The following is a 16,496-nucleotide window of genomic DNA, read 5'->3' on the forward strand; positions in this document are numbered from 1 at the left end:
TTCAGCCCAATCCCCGCAGGCCAGGCCAAGGGACCCCACCTGCCAGAGGGATTCCACTCACTCTGCAGATGGTCTTTAAGCCACGAGCCACCCCAGGTGCAGCCAGCCGGGAAGGGACCATGGGAGGTTGGCTGCCGGGTGTGTCCGACCCGTCTTGCCCAGTCCTGCCCTGCCAGCCACCTTCTAATTAACTAGAGTCCCGGTGCACGAAATTCATGCATGGGGGGGGGGGGCGGTCCCTCAGCCCGGCCTGCACCCTCTCCAATCTGGGACTCCTCAGGGGATGTTTGACTGCTGGTTTAGGCCTGAACTGGCAGTCAGACATCCCTCTCACAATCCGGGACCGCTGGCTCCTAATGGCTCACCTGCCTGCCTACCTGATTGCCCCTAACTGCCTCTGCCTGCTGGCCTGATCGCCCCTACCTTGCTCCCCTGCCGGCCTGATCGCCCCTAACTTGCTCCTCTGCTGGCCTGATCGCCCCTAACCACCTCTGCCTTGGCCCCCGGCCTAAGCCTCAGTCTGGCCTCCCTCTGTGGGAGGCAATCTGGTGGACCAGGGGAAGGCACTGCTCTTACCCCGCTGCTGCTGCCACTGCCGGCCTGAGCCTGGGCCCTTCGAAGCCGCCTGAGCCTGGGCCTTTCACAGCCGCACCTCGGCCCTCACAGCCACTGCAGCTTTGTCCGGAAGGTCATCCAGAAGACGTCCACCTAATTAGCATATTACCCTTTTATTAGTATAGATTTTCTTTCAATGTGCATGAATCTGTGCACCAGGTCACTAGTAAAATACTTTGCATGTTTATAACATTACTAGAGGCCATGTGCACAAAATTGGTGCACGGGGGGGGGGGCGTCCCTCAACCCGGCCGGCCCCCTCTCACAGTCCAGGAGCCCTCAGGGGATGTCCTCCTCTGCAGGAGGCAACTGGGCTAATCAGGGGAAGGTGCTGCCCCCATCACCCCGCTGCTGCTGCCACTGTCGGCTGGCCCTGCCCCCTGCTCATTGGTGGGGGGGAGGAGATCTGGGGCCAGGACGGCTGTAGGAGGGGCTGTGGAAGGTTGAGGCACACTAGTTTGCGCCCCATCCAGCCTCTGTGGAAGCATGGCACCAGAACTAGGCCCCCACTGCTGTCTCTGTGGCTGCCTCTGTGGAAGGGGCAGCACTGGGACCAGGCCACCCTGCGGCCTGTCGTGCGCCACCTTTGCAGAAGGGGGCATGGCGCCGCCTTCTCACCCCCTCTGCAAAAGGGGCCGTGGCACTGGACCAGTGGTGCCGGCCTGGCCCTCCCCTCCCATGCGAGCGCTGGTCCTAGACCCTCACAGCTGCTGTGGCTTTGTCCGGATGGATGTCTGGCCTAATTAGCATATTGCCCTTTTATTAGTATAGATACTAGTGGCCCGGTGCATGAAATTCGTGCACCGGGGCGGGTGTCCCTCAGCCAGGCCTACACCCTCTCCAATCTGGGACCCCTCAAAGGATGTCCTGCTGGTTTACAGGGATTAGGCCTCAACCAGCAGTCGGACATCCCTCTCGCATTCTGGGACTGCTGGCTCCTAACCACTTGCCTGCCTGCCTGCCTGCTTGCCTGATTGCCCCTAACCACTCTGCCTGCTGGCCTGCTCACCCCCAAATACCCCCCCGCCAGCCTGCTTACCCCCAACTGGCCCCCCTGCTGGTCTGCTTACCCCCAACGGCCCTACCCCCACCAGCCTGATCACTCACAACTGCCGTCCCATCCTGGCCTGATCACCCACAGCTGCCCTCCCCTCTTGGCCTCTAACCGCCTCAACCTCGGCCCCGCCACCATGGCTTTGTCCAGAAAAACATCCGGAAGGTCTCCAGGAAGGTCTCCCAGTCTAATTAGCATATTATCCTTTTATTAGTATAGAGGCCTGGTGCACAGGTGGGGGCCGGCTGAATTGCCCTGAAGGGTGTCCCAGATCGGGGTGGGGGTTCCCTTGGGGCATGTGGTGGCCTGGGGGAGGGGCTGAGGGCCGTTTTCAGGCTGGTTAAGCCCCCCAGTCAGGACCCTCACCCCATGGGGGTGTGGCCAGCCTGGGTGAGGGGCTGAGGGCTGTTTTCAAGCTGGCCACGCCGCCCGGTGATCCAGGCTCCCAGCCCCTCCTTTTTTTCTTTTCTTTTCGGAGCCTCCTTGAGCGGAGGCCAGGGCCGGCTGGAAGCAGGTATCTGGGATTTATTTATCTTCTATAATTGAAACTTTGTAGCCTTGAGCGGAGGCCAGAGCCGGCCAGGGCAGGTGGGAAGCTTGGCTTCCTCCAACACCGGGGGCAACCCAAGCCTCCTGCTCACTCCAGCTCCGTGGCTGCCACCATCTTTGTTGGGTTAATTTGCATACTCGCTCCTGATTGGCTGGTGGGTGTAGCGGAGGTACAGTAAATTTGCATGGTTCTCTTTTATTAGTGTAGATTCTAATGAAACTGCTTTGCATTTCTAGACTAAAACTCATTTGGTCATGTTTTAATTTTATAGATGTGCTTGTATTTTCTGACTACCAGATTTATTTTTGTATCAGTTGGGTTTTCCTACTTTCTGTTTGGTTCTATATTGGTCACATTTCGGGATCAGTCTTTTCGTCTCTCTTTTTCCTATTCTGTTCAATCATTTGGATTCTCTGTCCAGAATTTCTCCTCACTGTGAAACATTGTCTTAGAGGGGCACTTCCATTTTGTTATTTTCAGTCTAGTGCTCTGTCAAACCTTATTGCATCAAGGTTCCGTTGTTCTCAGCCATGAACTCAGCCCTATGGATGCTGTTATCATCTTAGCCCTTGATGCTTTCTAGAGTTTTCTTGTGGGTGATTTAGGGTTCTCCTGCCCTAAAGGCTGTCAGAAATCTACTAGATCCTAACCACTTCCACCCATGCATAGTTATTTACCAGTATTTTCACTTTCTAGTATTTGGGGTTCTTAGGTAAAGCTTATTACTGTGTTTTGGTATAAATGTTGTCCATGGGTCTTTGGTCTAGGAATATTTAGTTCTGTCTGTTTATATGGGAGAGATTGGAATGCTGCAATGCTACCACTGCCATCTTCTAGACAAAAATTGGTATAATGAATAATACAGCAGTTGGATTCAGTCTGTACCTACATATTATTCTTGAAAAATTTTAAGGCCTAATCTTAAGACTAATTATGGCCAGGTAGAAACTTACTTACTGTACAAGTAACCAGATGTCTTTTTGCCTTGTTTGCTACATCTCTGTGCCAGTTGTTTTCCAAAGTATATTCCTTAGAATGCTACAATTTAAGAAAGCAGTGGGGAATCTTTTTTCTGCTGACGTCCATATGCATATTTATAACATTTGTGGGCCATACATTGAGGATATAAGTTAAGTTATTTGTTTTCACTTACAGTGAAGTGTGTCAGTAATTCAACTTAAAATTAGCCTGCTATATTTGGTCAAATAGTTAATTAACTCACTCCTAATGCCTTGGCAGGGACAGAAAAAATGATTTCATGGGTCTTATATGGCCTGTGGGCTGGACGTTCCCCACCCCTGATAAAAAGATGTTCCACGATCATTATGCTACTAAGATAGTAAAATATTTTTGGAAAATGTAGCACCATACATCCTTGTTTTGGTGATTCTCTTTCTAGTGCATATCCTATATAATCCCATATAGTAAAAGCATATTATGCACATCGACAGAAAGGCAGAATGACCCAGTTGTTATGACGCACACTGACCACCAGGGGGCAGACACTCAACGCAGGAGCTGCCCCCTGGTGGTCAGTGTACTCCCACAGGGGAGTGTGGCTCAGGCAGAAGCCGGACTTATGGCTGGTGAGCACAGCAGCAGTGGCGGGAGCCTGCCTGCAGTGGAGGTAAAGCAGCAAGGGGTCCCGGACGGTGAGAGCCCTGGACTGTGAAAGGGATGTCTCGGAGGATCAGGCCTAAGCCAGCAGGCGGACATCCCCCAAGGGGTCCCGGACTGAAAGAGGGTGCAGGTTGGGCTGAGGGACCCTCCCCCCCCACCCAGTGCATGAATCTTGTGCACCAGGCATCTAGTAAATATTATAAAGGCTACAATGAATTCTATAGCAAGTTAACCTCTTTAACTTCATTTAGCCTAGAATTTCTTAGGCTTATTATAGAATTTTAAAAATAAAAATAAATTATTTTTACTATACCTGTAACTTTCATATGTCCTTGTCAAAGGAAAGAGTAATATACCAGGATTACTATTTAGGATTTCATGCTGAATGAATATGAAGAGGAAGAAGGATATAGTTATGCAAGTTAAAGTTTATTTTGTTTCTCCTTCTCTCAGTGGTTTTGTTGACAGAGGTTGACAAACTCACCAGAGATGCTCAACATGCCTTGCGTAGAACCATGGAAAAGTATATGTCTACCTGCAGATTGATCTTGTGTTGCAATTCTACATCTAAAGTGATACCACCTATTCGTAGTAGGTGTCTGGCAGTTCGTGTGCCTGCTCCCAGCATTGAGGATGTAAGTCAAGTTATTTGTTTTCACTTGCAGTGAAGTGTGTCAGTAATTCAGGAACATCTGTGATCTGGATGCTAATCATTAGTAGATGCAAAAACCAATATATAGTAGTAAATACCAGATACCAATATAGGAAAAGTGTTCTTTGCTTTAAATTATCCTTTATCTTAAATGAGTAGGTACAGTCAAACCTTGGTTCTCAAATGTCTCCTATTTCTAACAATTGGGTTCTCAACCAAGTTGTTGTTAAAAAAAAAAAAGTCTCAGTTATTGAACAGCCCTTTCATACTGATGCCTCAGCATGAGAAAAAGCCATAAACAAAGGAGAGAATGCTAGTCAGTTTACCCCTAACCCTCACATTGTTAACATTTCAGGAAATTGTGCTGTGAATATTTTTGTGGTTTTATTTATTTTATCTTTTTGCTTTTGTTGCTGGTAAAATGGATGATTAATAAAATTTTAAAACATAAAGAGGCCATCAAGAGTGCTAATGTTTCTAAGGGTGTGAAAGAAACAATGATCACAGGCAATTGAAGAGGTAGAAAAACTGTTGATTTGGATAAAGGAAAACCAGTTAGCCTGTGACAGCATTTCCAAGGCAGTGATAAGTGAAAAAGCAAAGACAATGCATGCTGACTTCCTGAAAGACTCCCCTGGAATGAGTGGTAAAAGTGATTTCTTTCAGGTTAGTAGGGGGTGGTTTGATAAATTTAAGAAAAAAAGTGTTTGTTTATAGATTAAACAATATATTAGACATGTACTGTATATAAACAAGGTTAAAACGGAATCATTTGGAGATCTGGAACGAATTCAGTTTACATTATTTCTAATGGGGAAAAAAAGATTCCATTTTCGAACAAATTGCTTCTTGAACAGTCTTCCAGAATGAATTCAGTTTGAGAACCGATGTTTCACTATATTATGAATTTTACTAAACTATGGAGAGGTTAGGTACTTAGTATCTTTTACCTCAACCTGATTTATTTGGCTTTGGAGGAGACTTGAGTATGGAAGAAATAGGTTTTGCCAGGACATAATGTGAGAATACCAACTTTTTAGGTAGGGGACCAACATTATATACAGGAATGGGCAAAGTAGATTTACAGTTTGTATGGAAAAAAAACATACAGATTATAATTATTATAGTAGCTTTCTTAACTCAGAATGTCACTCACAACTGTAAACCTACTTTGCCCACCTGTGTCTGTGTGCACGTGTGTGATATTCTTAATCAGTAAAATTTTTAATTCTCACAATAAGCAGTTTTCCTGCCATTAGTAATTTGGGTCAATTTTATGCAAAGTATGGATAATATGTGACATTGTATTAGTTGCAAAGTGGTAAAATACCTTTATTTTATGTTTCAGTTGTAAAAATTTTAGGAGTAATACAGTTAAAAGGGTTTATAAAGCAGGCAGGATTACCAGTTTCACCACTCCCATGGACACCATTCTTGTCTTAGTCCATGCAAATAAGGCCTTCTTAGTTGTGGAATTCAGGCCAGGTTGGCTCAACTTGGTAGCCCTATTTTTGCCACCAACCTGGTCCCTGTGTCTCCTGGCTGCCCTGAGGAGGCTGGAAGGCTTGGACCTGGCACCAGGTCTTTCCGCAGTTGTAGGGCCAGCTGCTGCCTCTTCCTGATAGCTAGGCAAGATCCCTGGCTTCCTGCTGAAGGAGAATGTGGGTTAGGGTAGGATAGTGACCAAAAAAAGTGGGGATCTATGAAGATGTTATCAACAGAAATTATTTCAATATACTGTTTGACAGATTGCTCATTTTTAAAAATTATTTTATTGTAGATTTGCCATGTTTTATCTACTGTGTGCAAGAAGGAAGGTCTGAATCTCCCTTCACAGCTGGCTCGTAGACTTGCAGAGAAGTCCTGCCGAAATCTCAGAAAAGCGCTACTCATGTGTGAAGCCTGCAGAGTGCAACAGTGAGTTAAAGAGGCAGTTAGCACCAGAAACATTTTAGAAAATAAGCATGCTTTCGTTTAGTTTATTGAGTTTTCTTTTTGTCCTATAGATATCCTTTTACTGAAGATCAAGAAGTCCCTGAAACAGATTGGGAGGTGTATCTGAGGGAGACTGCCAATGCTATTGTCAGTCAGCAGACTCCACAAAGGTAACCAGTATAAAAGATGACTGTAAAAGTTTGGTCATCAAGGTAGTACAGCTATTCTGAGTTTTAGGGTAGTGGTTTTTTATTAGAACCATGCAATTTAGAATTATAATTAAATATTGAATCTAAAGATTAAACTTTTAAAGAAAAGGGAGAATAAAATTTTAGAAATTTAATGATTTAGAATACAGTGGAATCTCTGTTCTGGAACTTAATTCGTTCCAGAAGGCTATTTGAAAAGCAATTTGTTTTAAAACCTAATTATTTTTCCCCATTAGAAATAATGTAATTTGAGTTAATCCATTCCAGACCGCCAAATGTTTCTGTTTTTACCTTCTTCAGTTGCCTGTGAAAATTGTTTCGTGGGCACTTTCACTTAAAGTCAGCACTCTTAATGGCCTCTTTTTGTTTTAAAATTGTGTTAATTGTCCATTCCCCTTACCATACTCAGTAGGCAGATCAGACATGTAACCACCTCTATTATACTTGGCAGCTGTATCTTTTTAAGCTCTATTTTTTATTCTCACAACTTTAGTTTCCACTTCGCTGCTTATCACTAACCTTCTTAGGACCCAGGGTGTCTTACTGTACGTATCCTATCTAATAAAAGAGTAATATGCAAATTGACCATCACTCCAACACACAAGATGGATGCCCCCATGTGGACACAAGATGGCCAGCAGGGGAGGGCAGTTGGAAGGGGCCAGTCCTGCAAGGGAGGGCAGTTGTGGGCGATCAGGCCAGTAGGGGAGGGCAGTTTGGAGGGACCAGGCCTGCAAAGGAGGGCAGTTGGGGGCGATCAAGCCTGCAGGGGAGGGCAGTTAGGGGTGACCAGGCCGGCAGAGGAGGGAAGTTGGGGGCAACCGAGCCTGCAGGGAAGGGCAGTTGGGGGGGACCCAGGCCTGCAGGGGAGGGAAGTTAGGGGTGACCAGACCTGCAGGGGAGGGCAGTTAGGGACAAACAGGCTGGCAGGGGAGCAGTTAGGCATCAATCAGGCTGGCAGGGGAGTGGTTAGGGGGTGATCAGGCTGGCAGGCAGAAGCCGTTAGGGGCAATCAGGAAGGCAGGCAGGTGAGCAGTTGGGAGCCAGCAGTCCTGGATTGTGAGAGGGATGTCCGACTGCCCGTTTAGGCCCGATCCTGCTGGGATCGGGCCTAAACGGGCAGTCGGACCTCCCTCGAGGGGTCCCAGATTGGAGAGGGTGCAGGCTGGGCTGAGGGACACCCCCCCTCCGTGCACGAATTTCATGCACCGGGCCTCTAGTTTAATAATAATAGGCAGCAACAAAGCAAAAACAAAACAAAACAAAAAAACAAGAAAATATTCACGGCACAATTTCCTGAGATGTTAACGCAATATTTAGCAGTAAATTGTCTCTTGAATTCTCTCCTTTGTCACCTGAGAGGCAAGTGGCTGATCATACCAGCTGTCAGCATGAGTTGTTGGTCAAGAACTGAAGTTTTGTTTGACACCTGTAACATTTTTTTCATGAACAACTTGGTCAAGAACCAAATTGTTTGAGATAGAAGATGTTTGAGAGAACCGACATTTGACTAGTTGGTGTGGTATAATGGCTTTTATTGAGCTGTTTACCTGTAAATGTGGAACTTATACATAAATTAAAACACTTCTTGGAATTTTTAGTTTTTCTTTTAGGATTTCAGATGATTTATGTTTCTAGTTTTTTAATATCAAAAAGAACAATATATAGCTTTGTAATTGACACCTCATATGCTAGAAAGACACGAGACTATGAATCAGATTTCTACTGATTTTTAGGTATGATATAGTTCCGTTAAGAATAGTATTGTGTATATGCCGTTAGTATTTAGGAAGTGTATTGTGACACACCGATACACAGTTTTCATTTATTTCTGTGTGTTTGTTACTCAGTAGTGACCATACTGAAAATGCTTCAATCACTAGTTTTTTGATTTATGACAGCTTTGATTGAGAAGGGCAGTCTGCTCTTCTCTAGATCAAGAGTGATAGGTTTAAGGTCCACTCCCTTTGGCAAGCCTGGAGAATGTTTCTTAGGCTGACCAGGACACAGACTCCTACTCTCATTATCTGTCAGAACTAGAAACCATCTTTAGATTTTAGAGAAGATAGGTGATTATTTTAGGAAACAGAATAGATTGAGTGCAACTACTGAAATTTAAGCTTCCCTGGTTTATTTTAACGTAATAATGAGAAGAATGTGCCATGTGTTCCTCCTCTTTGGTGATATATCTGATGAATTTTAATTTTTATAAAAGAGTCTTCATAGGATTTTATAACATGTACTCTGGCTATCATCTAGATTAGTGGAGGTGTGTAGTCATATATAATGGGTACTTAGTATTCCATCAGGGTTTGCTTTGGATTCCCATTCAATTATTTTAATTGAATAGTTTGCAAAAAGTGTCAAGTATCATAAAATAGTCTCTTCAGAAAAGAAACCTTGACTTTAGGAAAAGTGTACAATCCATTTTGTAAAATGCTAAGTAATTGAAGAAATGTCAGCCTTTAAAGAGATAAAATTCAAACAAAGCATGTCTCATGAGTCTTTCACTTTTGTAAAATATTTCCACACTGAAGATGACTTTCTTCTTTTTGTTGTGATTTTAAAGAAAAACTGATGATAGTAGTAGAACTTATTATTATTATTATTATGCTTTAATAATCATGTTTTATTTTTGAGATATACTGCCATGTCCAAGAATAATCAAGGGCTTTGGAGTCAGACTTGAATTAAAAGGCTACTCCACCACATGAGTTTTGATGGAAGTTTAAGGGGGACGTCTCTGAAAGTTAAGTTTTTTTTAGTAACAGAGAGTGGTGGTGTTTGCAATTAATACTGTACTGCAGTGAACTTCATTTAGAGTATGGGATTAGAGCAGGGGTAGAGAACCTTTTTTTCTGCCAAGAGCCATTTGGATATTTCTAACATTATTTGTGGGCCATGTAAAATTATCAACTTAAAAAGTAACCTGCTATATTTGGTCAAGCATTTAATTAACTCACCCCTAATGCCTTGACAGGACAAAACCAAATAAGGCCCATGGGTCAGATGTTCCCCACCCTGAGTTAGAGAAATGCCTGTCAGACATTGGGAGGGTATGGACTTTGGAGTAAGAGAGATCTGTGTTTAAATCATGGCTCTGCTGTGGTCAACTTTGTTGACTTAAACTACCTGAGTCTTAATTTTTTCATCTAAAAATAGATGGAGATAATACCCACTCACAGCTGGTGTGAGGACTGATTTTTAAATTATTAGTTATAGTATCTTTCACATAGCAAGTGCTTAAAAACATGCTGGATTTAAAAGCAAAAACAAAAGCAACTTTTATTAAGCTTTATCATAGCACAGCTTCATAGTCCTGGATTCCCAAAATGGGGTTTGAACTTCTACTTTTAAGAAATCTTTCATAAATCACTTTCCTGATTAATCTGAAATAATAGAACATCTATGATGTTATTTTAATGATGATTCAGAAAATTTTTTTCCCTTTAGGATAGGTAAATTATATATACTAATAAAAGGGTAATATGCTAATTATACCGGGTCAACCAGACATCTTCCGGTCATCTGGCCTTCCTTCTGGACAAAGCCACAGTGGCGGGGGCCAAGGCAGAGGTGGTTAGGGGCAATCAGCCCACCAGGGGAGCAATTAGGGGTGATCAGGCTGGCAGGGGAGGGTGGATAGGGGTGATCAGGCCGGCAGGGGAGGGCAGTTAGGGGCGATCAGGCTGGTGGGTGAGGGTGGTTAGGAGAGATCAGGCTGGCAGGCATAGGGGTTAGGGGCGATCAGGCAGGCAGGTGAGCGGTTAGGAGCCAGCAGTCCCAGATTGCGAAAGGGATGTCTGACCTGCCGGTTTGGGCCTAAACCGGCAGTCGGACATCCACTGAGGGGTGCAGGCCAGGCTGAGGGACAACCCTCCCCCCCTCCCCCCCCCCCGTGCACAGATTTCATGCACCAGGCCTCTAGTGTGTGTGTGTGTGTGTGTGTGTGTGTGTGTGTGTGTGTGTGTGTGTGTATGGAGAGAGAAATAAAGATTCTTGTGTTTAGAATTTTAATAGTCACTGTTTTTCTTACTGTTTTAAAATGCCTTGTATATTTCTCTCCACGCTTTTGTGAAGGAGAGAAATGTTATGAGAGGGGTCTAGAATTAAAGGCTCAGAGGTGGAAATGCTCATGTTGACTTATGCAGCCTGTTTTTATACTTACCTATAATGACAGGACATCTTTGTTTCCTTGCCATATTGCTTTTCACTTTGCACTCTAGACCAGCTGTGGGCAAACTACGGCCCGCAGGCCGGATCCGGCCCGTTCGGCTGTTCTATCTGGCCCGCTGAGCCGAAAGAGCGGAGGGTTCTCTTGCTCTCCCCTCCTCTCCTTCACCAGCAGCAGTGTTAACATGGCAATGTTGGGAAACACGGCCGCAGCTCCTTCTTCTGAGTGGGCGGATTTATATCCGCCAATTCAGTAGAAGGAACAACCTCTCAAACTTCCAGAGGCTCCTTGTAATGCCCACGGACGCGTTCCCCGACATCACCCTGGGAATGCGTAGTGGTGATGTAGGGAGACACGCCCCTGGAGAGCACAGTATCAGAGCATTAGCTAAAAAGGAGACCAACAACACTGTTCCCACTGAAGTTGATGTTTTAAAGACCAAAAACCTTTCAACCCAGTCTGCATTGCCATCTACATCTATGTCCCAGGCATAATTTGGAAGTTGCACTAAAGAAAATGTTTCATTTACTGTTTACACATTTTGTTCTTTTCTATTTGTTTTAGTTTTAAATTATTTTATTATATTTAAGTTTAATTTGAAAGGCTTTTGTACCTTGCCTTTGTTAGGCAATTTTATTTTGCCTTTGCCATCTTCAATATAAGGTATGTTATTGTGCTATGATTCCTCCATTTTTTGAAGTTTCAAATTATAATAATTAGTGTTTACATTCTTCTTGTTAAAATGTTTGAAATGAATAAAACTATTGAAATAAAAAAAAAAACCGTACCCTTTTATGTAATGATGTTTACTTTGAATTTATATTAGTTCACACAAACACTCCATCCATGCTTTTGTTCCGGCCCTCCAGTCCAGTTTAAGAACCCATTGTGGCCCTCGAGTCAAAAAGTTTGCCCACCCCTGCCCTAGACAGTAGCATTATATTATACTAGAGGCCCGGTGCATGAAATTTGTGCAGAGGGAGGTCCCTCAGCCCGGCCTGCACCCCTCACGGGATGTCTGACTGACAGTTTAGGCCCAATCCCTGGATCAGGTCTAACTGGCATTCAGACATCCCTCTCACAATCCGGGACCGCTGGCTTCTACCACTTGCCTGCCTGCCTGCCTCATCGCCCCTAACTGCTTCTGCCTGCCTGATTGTCCCTAACCACTCAACTGCCTACTTGATCACCCCTAACCACTCTACCTGCCTGCCTCATCACCCCTAACTGCCTCTGCCTGACTGCCTGATCGCTCCTAACTGTTTACCTGCCTGCCTGATCGCCCCTAACCGCCTCTGCCTGCCTGCCTCATTGCCCCTCACCACTCTGCCTGCCTGCCTGATCACCCCTTACTATTCGCCTGCCTGCCTGATTGCCCCTAACCTCCTCTGCCTCGGCCCCCTCCCACTGCGGCCCCTGCCTCTGCAGCTTCTTCAGAAAGGTTGTCCGGAAGGACATCCGGAAAATTGTTCAGCTCTCTGGTCTAAGTAGCATATTATGCTTTTATTATCATAGGTATCCTCATATCCCTTTCTCACTTGTGTAATTGACCAGTGATTCTTCAGTCTTTTTATGATTATTTTCTACCTGTTCTAGGTATCATTTATTTGGGGGAAAAATAAACATATTACATGAAAGTATGCTAAAGTCCATGGTGTGAAATAAACTCAACCTTCACTGTTCATGAAGTCTTAATATAAGACTGAATATAAGTTTTGTCTACCTTTAAAAGAGTTCTGTAAATTTTCTTTAAAAAAAATGAACTGAAATTAGAAAAAGCTTCTATATGTGTATGCTAAGTATGAAAAGCCATTTAAGAAAACGTTTAGCCGTAACCGGTTTGGCTCAGTGGATAGAGCGTCAGCCTGCGGACTGGGGGGTCCCAGGTTCGATTCCGGTCAAGGGCATGTACCTTGGTTGCAGGCACATCCCCAGTGGGGGGTGTGCAGGAGGCAGCTGATCGATGTTTCTCTCTCATCGATGTTTCTAACTCTCTACCCCTCTCCCTTCCTCTCTGTAAAAAATCAATAAAATATATTAAAAAAAAAAAAAGAAAATGTTTGTATTGGATTGTTTGTTTAATTCATAAATTTAAACAGCACAGTAGGTACTTGGAAAAATTACCTCTTATTTTTAACACAAAATATTGCTGTGTTTTATGTAGGCTCCTTGAAGTTCGTGGAAGACTCTATGAGCTTTTAACTCATTGTATTCCTCCTGAAATAATAATGAAGGTAACCTGATTTCACATCTTGATTGTTTTATAAGCATAAAATTTTCAATCATAAGAAAATGCTGTCACTTCTTATCCAGTTCATTAATTCAGCAGATATTTATTGAGCTTCTACTGTATGTCAGGCACCATAAGGGGGATGACGAAGAAGACAGGAGAGGTCCTGCCTTCAGAGAAGTTACATTTTAGTAGGGTAAGATTAGAAACAAGTAAACAAGCAAAAGGATTTCAGAATGCTATGTGTTAACGAAGTAACAAGGTGAAATAAGGGAGAGTGGATCTATGGAAGGTCAGCAATAGCTTCTCTGAGGAAGGTTATGCTTAAGCTGAGACAGGATTAAAAGAAGGGAATTGTGTAAATGACTGGGGAACAAGTATTTCAGACTACTAGATTCAGTGAACATGGGGAATGAGGTTAAATGTGTAGACAGAATCTGAACTATGGTATATTGTAAGGCACAGCTTTAGAGTTGGTCTGTCAGCTACCTACCTAACTAGATTGATTTGTTAGGAAATGCAGGGTTTTTTGTTGTTGTTTATTTGTATTTAAATGGTAATATTTACATGAAAAATTTCAAATGACCCAACATACAAAAAAAAAAAAAAAAGAAGAAGAAGAAGGTCTACCCTTTCATTTCCATAAGGATAACCAGTTTTAATAGACCTCTATTCTGTTCACGTAGAAATAAGCTCATATTGTGTGTGTGTGTGTGTGTGTGTGTGTGTGTGTGTGTGTGTGTGTGTGGTTTCACAAACCTTGACAGTGTTCTGCACAGTGTTTCTCATTCAACATTGTAACATGGGTGTTGATTCATGACAGTCCATATTTACCAGAGTCTCTTTTTTTAAAATATATTTTTATTATTGATTTCAGAGAGGAAGGGAGAGGGAGAGATAGAAATAATCAATGATGAGAGAGAATCATTGACCATCTGCTTCCTGCACACCCCACACTGGGGATTGAGCCTGCAACCCAGGCATGTGCCCTGACCGGGAATTGAACCGTGATCTCCTGGGTCATAGGTCAACACTCAACCACTGAGATATGCTGGCCAGGCTACCTTACTGTTTTTAATGTATGAATGGGATTCCATTGTATATCGTAGTTTTTTTTTAAATATCTCTATTGGTGGAACTTTAGGTTGCCATATAGATTATTATCCTATATAATAAAAGCCTAATATGCTAAGTGTTCATTTGACCAATCGCTATGACGCGCACTGACCACCAGGGGGCAGACGCTCCGACCAGTAGGTTAGCTTTCTACTGTGGTCTGGCCGATCAGGACTGGGCGAGATGGGCTGGACACACCCTGGAGCCCTCCCGCAATCCTTCCCCAGCCCGGATCGTGCACCAGTGGGGTCCCTTGGCCTGGCCTGCGCCCTCTCACAAGCCAGGACCCCTCAGGGGATGTCGGCCCGCTCCCCGCAGGCCAGGCTGAGGGACCCCACCAGTGCACGAATCTGTGCATTGGGCCTCTAGTAATTATTAATGTTATAATAAGCATCTTTGTACTTATATCTTTGCATCCTTGTACATTTAAGTATTGAATTTGGAATATGCTAAATAATTGCCACATTTTTACATTATAGAAAAAGTACACTTTTTTTTTTTTTTTTTTTTTTTTTTTGCTTTTGGGTGAAGACTGTCAGTCCATATAAAAGAATTCAGGATTTCACATATAAGAAAAGAACATAATTCACTTGAAGCATGTTTTCATTAAGTGTTTGAGACTTGAAGACTATGCATCATGTAGTTCTTAACATATTTAACTTAAGATTTACTTCTGTTTTGAATGAGAAATAAATCTTGTTTGGCTAATATTTTTTTAAAATAATTTTTTAATTACTAGTTATCTTTCTTTAGGGCCTTCTCTCAGAACTTTTACATAATTGTGATGGACAACTGAAAGGAGAAGTGGCCCAGATGGCAGCTTACTATGAACATCGTCTGCAGCTGGGTAGTAAAGCCATTTATCACTTGGAAGCATTTGTGGCCAAATTTATGGCACTTTATAAGAAGTTCATGGAAGATGGATTGGAAGGCATGATGTTCTGACATTTATCAGTAATTCTTCTTTATATGTCTCACTATCAGCATTTACATTCAGTTTATATTGCAGGAGCTGTAGGTAAAATAAACTTTACTTAATCATGTCCTTTTTTAATTCCTCTGTGAACCATTAATCATTACTCTCTAAGTTAAATAATTATTCCTATGCTATTGAAGTATATTTAAAGGACACAACTAGAAATTTCAGAGTCCATGATTTTATTTTAAAAATTTGATATCCAAGTATGCAATGTTTATCCTCCCATTTTTCAGTTAATCTCTCACCTGCTGAAGGAAATTTGCCCATAGAAAAACAAAGATTAGCGCTAAACTTTGGGCTCAGTGGATAGAGCATCTGCCTGCAGACTGAAGGATCTCAGGTTCTATTCTGGTTAAGGTCACATATCTCTGTTGCAAGCTTGATCCCTGGCCCTCTTTGGGTATATACAGGCATTAACCAATCAATGTGTCTCTCTCACATTGATGTTTCTGTGTCTCTTCCCCTCCCTTCCACTCTCTCTAAAGATCAATGGGAAAATATCCTCAGGTGAGGATTAACAAAAATAAAAACATTAATAAATAAATAAAGCAAATATTATTTTCTATCCTCCAGATGAGTATTTTTGGACACAGGTACATAACAATTTGGTAAGTCTTCACCTTTAGTCATATTTTCCTCAACCAAGAATTATATTTTTGCAGAAAATATAAGAATTAATTTTGAAGCGCAACTAACATGGGTGTGGAAAATATTGAGACTGCAAAATCCAACCTTTATTTCAGTGATTCAGATTTGGTATTAGATTGACTAGTAAGTAATAAGCATGTTTTCATTAAGTGTTTGAGACTTGAACAATATGCATCATGTAGTTCTGAAGCAAAGGCATATTACTGTAGAAGTTACTTTTTAAACAAGTGTATATTGTGTCATTGGTCTTGTCCTTTGGAACCTTTTTTTATTTGTTTGTTTATTTCCAAGTAATTTTATTCACAATTTTGTTTGTTTCCTGAATCAGTAAATACCATAGAAAACAATATTAAAATGGCTACTATTTTTTCTCCCGTTTCCCCCACATGGGGACAATCTCCTGGGCTACCTAACTCGGGTTCTCTCTCCAGATTTGGCCCAGTAAATGAGGTTGAGTAACATTATAGTCCCTTTGAGTCATTTTCAGAGGAATTTGGCTGGAGCAGGGAGTCTCGGGTTTGGAGGTTGACTAGGTTAAGGGAAGTGGATTAGTGTTTTTGGGAGAAGAGACAACACCTGGGGCATGAACCTATCCCAAAGAAAAGGGTAAATTGTTCACAGTTCCTTCTTTGCCTCAAAAAGTGACATTTATTAAAAGGGGAAAAAGAGAAAAAGAAAAAAAAATGACAAGATGTCCATCCCTTGGCTCCCTTC

The 16,496-nt window shown here is 42.9% G+C and overlaps 1 protein-coding gene across 2 annotated transcripts in view; it reads left to right on the top strand.

Moving 5' to 3' along the window:
• Positions 1-16,435, top strand: part of RFC3 (replication factor C subunit 3) — a 36,877-nt gene extending 20,442 nt beyond the window's left edge. For both annotated transcript variants that reach the window (XM_080659355.1, XM_080659356.1), the window contains exons 5-9: positions 4,293-4,474; positions 6,272-6,408; positions 6,498-6,596; positions 12,974-13,043; positions 14,909-16,435. In XM_080659355.1, coding sequence (XP_080515481.1) covers positions 4,293-4,474; positions 6,272-6,408; positions 6,498-6,596; positions 12,974-13,043; positions 14,909-15,100 — 680 coding nt within the window. In that variant the 3' untranslated portion in view covers positions 15,101-16,435. The remainder of the gene's footprint in view (positions 1-4,292; positions 4,475-6,271; positions 6,409-6,497; positions 6,597-12,973; positions 13,044-14,908) is intronic.
• The last annotated feature ends 61 nt before the right edge of the window (positions 16,436-16,496 follow it).

Source organism: Plecotus auritus (genome assembly GCF_963455305.1).
Source record: "Plecotus auritus genome assembly, chromosome: 3".
Taxonomy (NCBI): domain Eukaryota; kingdom Metazoa; phylum Chordata; class Mammalia; order Chiroptera; family Vespertilionidae; genus Plecotus; species Plecotus auritus.